The 9,175-nt window shown below is 46.8% G+C and overlaps 2 protein-coding genes across 3 annotated transcripts in view; both read right to left on the reverse strand.

Annotated features, from left to right (window-relative positions):
* The window catches only part of LOC308364918 (histone H1-like), a gene marked incomplete at its 5' end in the record, with an annotated part of 439,427 nt that overhangs the window by 333,065 nt on the left and 97,187 nt on the right, over nucleotides 1-9,175 (reverse strand). The gene's annotated exons all lie outside the window — the stretch shown is intronic.
* capn1b (calpain 1, (mu/I) large subunit b) overlaps nucleotides 1-9,175 on the reverse strand; it is a 29,367-nt gene that overhangs the window by 6,826 nt on the left and 13,366 nt on the right. For both annotated transcript variants that reach the window (XM_080837669.1, XM_080837670.1), the window contains 11 exons: nucleotides 6,814-6,947; nucleotides 5,285-5,453; nucleotides 4,539-4,622; nucleotides 4,197-4,282; nucleotides 3,756-3,830; nucleotides 3,192-3,352; nucleotides 2,345-2,514; nucleotides 2,132-2,143; nucleotides 1,475-1,686; nucleotides 1,163-1,202; nucleotides 40-105 (listed from right to left, as the gene is read on the reverse strand). In XM_080837669.1, coding sequence (XP_080693795.1) covers nucleotides 40-105; nucleotides 1,163-1,202; nucleotides 1,475-1,686; nucleotides 2,132-2,143; nucleotides 2,345-2,514; nucleotides 3,192-3,352; nucleotides 3,756-3,830; nucleotides 4,197-4,282; nucleotides 4,539-4,622; nucleotides 5,285-5,453; nucleotides 6,814-6,947 — 1,209 coding nt within the window. The remainder of the gene's footprint in view (nucleotides 1-39; nucleotides 106-1,162; nucleotides 1,203-1,474; nucleotides 1,687-2,131; nucleotides 2,144-2,344; nucleotides 2,515-3,191; nucleotides 3,353-3,755; nucleotides 3,831-4,196; nucleotides 4,283-4,538; nucleotides 4,623-5,284; nucleotides 5,454-6,813; nucleotides 6,948-9,175) is intronic.

A 9,175-nucleotide genomic window follows, 5' to 3' on the forward strand; every position in this document is an offset into this window, starting at 1 on the left:
GTCAGTGTTTACACACTGGTGCTTGGCACACTCCCTCACCTCTCCAGACAGCTGGGCAAACATGGTCCTGAAGGAGTCATCGATGTCCTCCTCTGCCACCTCATCCTGCGGGGTGAACAACAGACATGGGTTTAACTCACTGGGGTGGAGGCACAGGATACACTGTAAACAGGGGCTTTTTGGGCACAGATGATAAAGCATTTAAACACACAGAGCTGGAGAGCATGATAGATGTGTTTGGGTAAAGTGTGTGTGTTTTGGGGTAGTGTGTGTGTGTGTGTCGGGGCAGTGTGTGTGTGGGTACAGTGTGTGTGTGTGTGGGACACTGTGTGGGGGTAAAGTGTGTGTATGGGGGTGCAGTGTGTGTGCATGGGGGCAGTGTATGGGTGGGGGCAGTGTGTGGGTGGGTAAAGTGTCTGTGTGTGTGTGTGTGTGTGTGTGTGTGTGAGTGGGGGTTGTTTGTAAACAGGGGCTTTTTGGGCACAGATGATAGAACCAAAACAAAAACGGTGTGTCGACTGTGTGGGGTGCAGTGTGTGTGGGACAGTGTGTGTGTGTGTGTTTGTGTGTGGTTGTGTGTGTGTGTGTGTGTGTTGGGGGGGGGGGGGGGGGGGGTGCAGTGTGTGTGTGTGTGTGGGACAGTGGGTGGGGGTGCAGTGTGTGGGTGGGTAAAGTCTGTGGGTGCAGTTTGGTGAAGTAAAAAGACAAAACGGCGTCTGACTCCGAGACAGAATGTGGTCTATGCAGGATCGGTTCCACAGTCAACCAGCTCTCTTCTGGGATTCCCAGCTAACCACTGATCACCTCCACCAAGGAGGTTGTTTTCATTACTGTATGTTTGTCTTGTCAGCAGGACCAGCCACAAAAAACCCTGGCCCATTTTCATGAACCTTGGTGGAGGGGGGCAGCATGTGCCACGGGAGAACCTGTTACATTTTGGATTCGGATCCAGGAACTTTCTAGCCCTACCCCTTTCTTTAACATTGCGAGAGCATTTTTTGACATGAGTGGACTATTGGCCTTCTAGTTCTTAAATGGATCCAGGCCTGAGGTTCTGATTCTGGACCATGCGTGGGCCAGATTGACTGGACGTGAGCCAGATTAAGACCGGGCCCGTCCCAAAGGCAGATGCTCTGTGGTTGTGGTTCTGTTGGGTTCTCACCTCCTCATCGATGTTGAAGGTCACGTCATCGTCCATTTCCCTGAAAGAAGAAGACACATGACCTGATCAGACAGCTCATCCACATGGTAGCACTTAGGTATTTATAAAACAATGAACAATCTAATATACTTTGGTCTATCCCAAAAAAGTATTTAGAAACTTTGGATCACTTTTGACTTGTTTTAGGAAATGTGTTTGAGTTTGTTGGAATGTAAACACAATTCCCTCTATTACCACTAACACCCAAGACCACACACACACACACAAAACTACAACTACCACAATCCCCTCCACTCTACCACCACCACTCACTGTGTGTCTGACTGCTTCTCAGTGAAGACGCGCAGCACAAAGTCGGCCTCTTTGCCCGCCTCGAAGGTGGAGGGCACGACGAGGTACTCCCCGGGGGGCAGGCGGATGCGGTTGCTGACCTCACGCAGGTTGATGAAGGTCTCGGAGCGGGCACAGGACGAGTGGCGCAGGAAGAAGTCCTTCTTCATGTGGATGCTGGGACACCCATGGAACTATGGGGAAGGGCACGGGGTTAGGGAGAGAGAGACGGATGGATGGATGGATGGATGGGCGTAGGGGTAGATGGAAAGAGGGAGGAAGGGGTGGATAGATGGATGGATGGGCGAAGGGGTAGATGGACAGAGGGAGGAAGGGGTGGATGGATGGATGGATGGGCGTGAGGGTAGATGGACAGAGGGAGGAAGGGGTGGATGGATGGATGGATGGATAGATGGATGGATGGATAGATGGATGGATGGATGGATAGATGGGTGGGCGTAAGGGTAGATGGACAGAGGGAGGAAGGGGTGGATGGATGGATGGATGGGCGTGAGGGTAGATGGACAGAGAGAGGGACGGACAGATGGATGGATGGATGGGCGTAAGGGTAGATGGAAAGAGGGAGGAAGGGGTGGATAGATGGATGGATAGATGGATGGATGTAATGCAATGACTTACTTCTTCAGGAATCTGCAGGGAGATAGAGAGAAAAAGAGAGAGACAAAAGGAGAGAGAGGGAAAAAATTAATGAATGAAAACGAATTACCAGAGCAGCAAACACAAAAGAGGAACAGGAAACCCACTCTCTACCCAGATATGTTTATAAATGAGTACGTTTTTGTGTGTGTGTGTGTGTGTGTGTGTGTGTGTGTGTGTGTGTGTGTGTCCTACCTCATAAATAGCAAACCCGATGGTGTGCATGTCCTGTCCGTGTTTCCTGTGGCGGCGTCGGTCCTTCTGCATCAGAGACACCAGTAAGCTGCAGGCCACCTCATCATCCTCAGGGTCATCGTCCTCCTCCAGCAGAGTGATCTTATACTGGGGGTTAATCCAGAACGTGTCTGAGAGAAGGGGGGGGAGGGGGGGGGGTCAGGCAGGAGAAAGGGAGGACAGAGAGAGAGAGAGTTAGAAAGATAAGGGAGAGAATGTACAAGTTAATCCAGAACGTGTCTGAGAGAAGGGGGGGGGGGGGTCAGTCAAGAGAAAGGGAGGGAAGAGAGAGAGAGGGAGAGAGAGAGAAGGGAGAGAGAGAGGGAGAGAGAAGGGAGAGACAGAGAGAGAGAGATAGAAGGGAGAGACAGAGGGAGAGAGAGAGAGAAGGGAGAGACAGAGGGAGAGAGAGAAGGGAGAGACAGAGGGAGAGAGAGAAGGGAGAGACAGAGGGAGAGAGATAGGTAGATAAGGAAGAGAGAAAGAGAGAGAGAGTTGTAAGGGAGAAAGAGTGAGGCAGAAGTATATTGTCAGTCAGACAGAAGTATAATGGAGGCCAATGGGTTACAGTGTGTGTCTGTCGCTGTACATCATGTGAATGTGTGTATATGTGAATATCTATAGATGTCAATGTGTTTTTGTAAGTGTGTACTGTATGTATGAGCATGCGTGTGAGTGTGTGAGTGTGAGTGTGAGTGTGAGTGTGAGTGTGAGTGTGAGTGTGAGTGTGAGTGTGAGTGTGAGTGTGAGTGTGAGTGTGAGTGTGAGTGTGTGTGTGTGTGTGTGTGTGTGTGTGTCTGCATCGTACTGGGTTGGTTCCTGCAGCCTCCTGCCGTGCTGCCTTTCCTCCAGGTGCCGTGGAACTTGATGGTGTTCCAGAAGCTCAGGCCGTCGTCACTCAGAGCGTCTGGGGTCAGGTTACAGATCTCCAGCCGAGAGAACTGACGCTTAAACTCATCGAACGACATCCTGACAGAGGAGAGGATGGCAGAGGAGAAGAATATATCGAACCAAATTGTAAACTATGAACATACATTAAACGGATGATCCTCTGGTAATGCACTGGAACATGTCTCAGCTATAAATGTGTTGAGGTGTTCTAAATGGTGTTCTAAATGTGTTGAGGTGTTAAAAATGTGTTGAGGTGTTCTAAATGGTGTTCTAAATGTGGTGTTCTAACTAGTGTTCTAAAAGTAGTGAGGTGTTCTAAATGGTGTTCTAAACGTGTTGAGGTGTTCTAAATGGTGTTCTATATGTGTTAAGGTGTTATAAATGGTGTTCTTAATGAGTTAAGGTGTTCTGTATGTGTTGTGGCGTTCTTAAAGTGTTTAAGATGGTGTTCTAAAGGGCTTATAGACGCTCAGACTCTCACCAGAACTCTCCGTCCTCCGAGTGGCAATGCATGTCCTCTCTGTCAGCAGGGTCTAGATCATCCCACTCAGACGAGCTACACACACACACACAGACACAGACACAGACACAGACACAGACACAGACACAGACACAGACACAGACACAGACACAGACACAGACACAGACACAGACACAGACACAGACACACACACACACACACACACACACACACACACACACACACACACGCACACACGCACACACATACACACACACACAAATGCAGATACACACACACACGCAGTAGTGTCCTTTAATATCCACAGCTATCCAGATCTGAATCAAACTGAACCACTAGAATAGTTCTGGAGGAGAACCAGGGTTAATAACCTGCTCCCTGTTCTGGATGAGAACCAGGGTTAATAACCTGCTCCCTGTTCTGGAGGAGAACCAGGCTCACCTGTCGCTCCAGGCACCGGTCCACTCCACCTGACCCCAGGGGTTCCGGATCCGGATCAAACGCTCCTGTCTGCCACGGTAGTCCACCTGTGGGGATGGATAAGGTTACACACAGACAAGGCCTGGAGCTCCACAAACGCACAACACACACAAAGGTAAAGGTGTGCATTGTTTAGATGTAGAGGCTGGAAGCAAGTATAAGTACATGTGCATTCATGTGTGTGTGTGTGTGTGTGTGTGTGTGTGTGTGTGTATGTACATGTGGCTTAATCTGTGTGTGTGTGAGTGTGTGTGTGTGTGTCTGTGAGTGTGTGTGATTTGCATGTGTGAAGGTGTGTCCTACCTGTTTTAGCCCGGTGACTGAGTAGGCGTGTCCCTTCACCAGCTTCTTAAAGGTGACGGCTTCCATGTCAAAGGCACTGGTAATCTGCAGAGCACACTCATGTCAGTACACTAGCATGTTGTGAATGTGTGCGTGTATTTGTGTGTGTTTGAGTGCATGTGTGCCTGTGTGTGTGTGTGTGTGTGTGTGTGTGTGTGTGTGTGTGTGTGTGTGTGTGTGTGTGTGTGTGTGTAGCATCAATGGCCCATATCTGGCAAGGAGCTTCCCCCATATTCCCGAGCCTTCTGTTATCTCTGTGGTAGTGGTGGTATGTGAGGTGATATTAGAGGTGTTGTTTAATGGTGGCAGTGGTAGTGGTGGTAAGTGAGGGCCTTATGATGATGGAGGGGTGTGTGATAGGAGTGGTGTTGTTTGGTGGTGGTGGTGATGTTTGGTATTGGTGTTGTTTGGTGGTGGTGGTGGTGGTATGAATGGTGTTGGTGGTGGTGGTAGGAGTGGTGTTGTTTGGCGGTGGTAGTGGAAGTGGTGGAAGTGGTGGTAGGAATGGTGATTGGTGTTGGTGGTGGGTGGTAGTGGTTTTGGTGGTGTTGTTGTTTGGTAGTGGTAGTGGTGGTGTTACTTGGTGATGGTGGTGACGATGTTTGGTGGTAGTGATGTTTGGTGTTGTTTGGTAGTGCTAGGGGTAGTAGGAGTGGCGTTGGTGGTAGGGGTGGTGATGGTGATGGTAGTAGGAGTGGTGGCCTCACGTCGATGGAGCAGCCCAGCAGGGAGCCCCTGTCCAGGGCCTTGTTGATGATGCGGTGCAGGTCCCTGGGAGCCTTCTTCAGCTCGTACATCTCAGACACGCCCCCCGTGAAGTCAACAAAGCCCTCCGTGGTGGAGCCTCCAGACAGGGCCTCATAGGACCCATTCAACCTGGGGAAACACACACACACACAGGCATGTTATAGACACACACACACACACACGCAAACATACACACACACCAACCGGCTGACTGGCCTCATAGGACCCATTCAACCTGGGGAAACACACACACAGACAGGCATGTTATAGACACACACACACACACACAGACAGGCATGTTATAGACACACACACACACACACAGACAGGCATGTTATAGACACACACACACACACGCACACACCAGGCACTCTGTGATGGAAGCGGCTGACTGGCCTTATAGGATCTGTTCATCCTATAAGAGATTCACACCCTAACAGACACACACTATCACACACACACCCGAACACATACACACACCCTAACACTCACACACACCCTAAAACAATCACTCATTTACTCACATAGAAGGAAGTGCACATAACAGATTAAAATCACTTCACTCAATTCAATTCACTGATTCACCCTAACACACACACACACACACACACACACACCACCTAACTAACTAACAAACACACACACACACACACACACTCTAACACAATCACTCATTAACTCACACAGAAGGAAGTGCACATAACCAGTGGTGTGTAAGAACACTGGTGATGATTAACAAATTAGAAAAATAGTCTGCTCTCATGCACACAGTACTTTTTGGATGAGACACAGATTACATTTGTAACACGTCTGACTGTAGTTAAATAAAAATACAACAGGATAAATATATTTTTCACATGATGATGGGAGAACCCCTCATCTCCAAACATGTCTGTCACCATACACACACAAACATACACTCACACACACACACACACACCAACTGTTACTCTCCACATCTCTCCATATTTACCACACACATAGCCACACTCCCTCATCCCCCCCTCTCCCCAGTATGTACCCCTGTGTGTTTTCATTCACACACACAATTTCATGCTCACACACACACACACACACACACACACACACTGTCTCAAGTATATACCTCGCTATTTTTTCACAGATACACACACACTCACTCACCATCTCACACACAAACTCACACACACACACACACACACACACACACACACACACACACCTACACACACACCCAAACGCACAGTCAGAACGACACGATGACGCAACATGACAAGATGGCACGGTGGAGGCGGACAGGGAGAGAACAGCTGATTGTGTGAATTTAATAGAGACAGGGACGCGTGCCTATAATCCAGTCACTCGTACGGCACACACACAAACACACACACACACACACACACACACACACACACACACACACACACACACACACTCACACTCACACACACACACACAACCACACACACAAACACAAACACACACACAAATGTATAGAGATCAGTCGTACTTGGCGTAGGCCTTCTCGACGAGTGCGCTCCAGAACTCATTCCCCTCAGCTGAGTGCACAAACAGCAGTTCCCCATCCTTCACAGGGAGCCGGTCGTCAATGACAACGTCCACCCACTCTCCAAACTGCCAGAACTTCAGTGAATACAGACACAAACTTATTACAACACTGAAACTAGCCGTATTAGTGAATACAGACACAAACATATTTTATATATTATCAGGGTACCCCCAGGATTTTTCATCTCAAATTTAAGACTTTTTAAGACCTTTTCAAGACCACTTTAGATGAAATTTAAGACCAACATCGCACCTTTCCTGATATGCATATGAATAAAATTAAAAAATGTAATCATAAGACAGAACCATTTAAAACAATAACTGTGAGGGGTGGACGTGTGAGTGTGTGTTTGTGTACGTGTGTGTGTGTGCATTGCGTGTCTCGATACGTCTGTGGGTGAACCTGTGTGCGGTTGTAATACAACAGATCCTACAGCCTTTGGCAGCAATCTGTTCATCCAGTATGATGAGTTCAGCCAACTTATTATAGCGGGAGCTTTTCCATAAAAGTTGCTGTGTTTTTGAGGTGTTTGTTGTAATTAAATTGCGGGAGCAAGTGGAAGTTGTGATAGAGATGCGAATTTCCCTCTTTGTAATTATAATTGAGTTATTTGTTAAAAATAAGTTATTAATAAACAAACATTCATTAAATAACAAAACCATTGAGAAATGGTCCTCTAAAATAATAACCTCACCAACATGCCAAATAAAAGAGCAGAGCTGCCAACTCTCACGCTTTCGCCGTGAGACACACGCTTTTGCATGTTTTCACACGCTCTCACGCCGCACAGTCAATTTCTCACGCAAAAATGTTTTGGGTCGAGATGCGTTAGTTCCTTGAACTCCCCGGCGATAGATGGGACACAAATTACAAATGTAAAAAAGAGAGAAGAGAAAGCAATTACCAAATGTTTAGTTGTGTAGCCACCACGGGCTCAAGCCAGTCAACCAGGCAGGGCGGCAAGCCCGCATGCGGCTCTTTGCCGGCTGACGTGCGGCTCGGCTCCTGCTCGAGTGCTCACTGACTTTTCTCTTGGTGTACAGAATTTTCATATTGTAAAATAAGCATCTAAAATGCACATTTTGCACGCAAAATATTTGGAAATACAGACAAAAAGCTGTCCGATTTGAATGGGGTATTTATTCATGTATATTTTGTCATCACGCGATCTTGAGAGATGTCTTCAACTAACGTAAATGCAGAGATGGCAAAGGGTAGAAGCTGCTCCTAAGCTTTCTCTCCCAGGGCAGGGTGCTCCTGCTTCACACACATCCAAAACAAAATCCTAGCAGATGTCTTCATCAATATGTTTATTTTTGTGCCATATTTAAAATCTAAATGTGTTAATTTCTCTTCCTAAAACCCACTAGAGGACAATATTTTATAGGTTATTTTCAAAACAATCTTATGGGGGAGCATGCCCCCAGACCCCCCTAGTTTTGCTGGGTCACAACAAAAAGAATAGGTTTTATGCAGGGGCTTATCCCCCCAAAAAATGGAAACCTAGATTCGTGTGGCGAATTTTGGTCACCCCTGACAAAATCTCACTCCAAGGTTTTTGGAAAAGTTGCAAAAGGTAGCAAAAATGTAGCAAAATAGGCTGTTAAATGTATATACTTGTATTGTTGTTATGGAAACAAACACCGTTTAGTATTGGACTTTTACTTTGACATCATTCAAATGCTCCTCTCGTGGAAATGGCAACAGCTGCTATCAAGAAACATAGTTAAAGTTATGCGATGTAATGCTAAACACGTAGTGAGAACAGTACATAGGCAACAACGAAGTGCACCTGTTGGTATTACAAGAGGACCACCAGTAAGACTGAATAAAGTGTTATGAATATCTCAGCCTTCACATATAATGGGGAAAAAACTACCTGTCACTGTGATCTGACGTCCTGTCCTGCACGCCTTTCTGCCGTTATCAATCGGTTTTGCTATCCATTTTATCTGTATAGGGGTTTATGTTGTTCAATCTCATATATTAATTTAAAGTTGTCCAATTTCAACTAACCCATTCCTCAACACTATGCTACCTTATCTTCAAACAGAAAGTAAAGTTAAAATCTCAATTGCAACAGCTTCTGAGGGTTTGGGAAATAATCACTGCTGATTTGATGTTTGGTGGAGTCAATCCAGAATAAGTGTTGATGAAATTATGATCAAGTCACCCAAACTGCCGTGAAAAAAAATGTTAGACGTTTCAATTTCTTTAATCACCCAAAAGCCCCGCTCCACTGTTGCCTGTGATAGCAGAAGCTTATTAACTAGCATTACCCTGTCCCTGACAGGGCAGTGTC

The sequence above is a fragment of the Sprattus sprattus genome (assembly GCF_963457725.1).
Source record: "Sprattus sprattus genome assembly, chromosome: 1".
Lineage (NCBI taxonomy): Eukaryota > Metazoa > Chordata > Actinopteri > Clupeiformes > Clupeidae > Sprattus > Sprattus sprattus.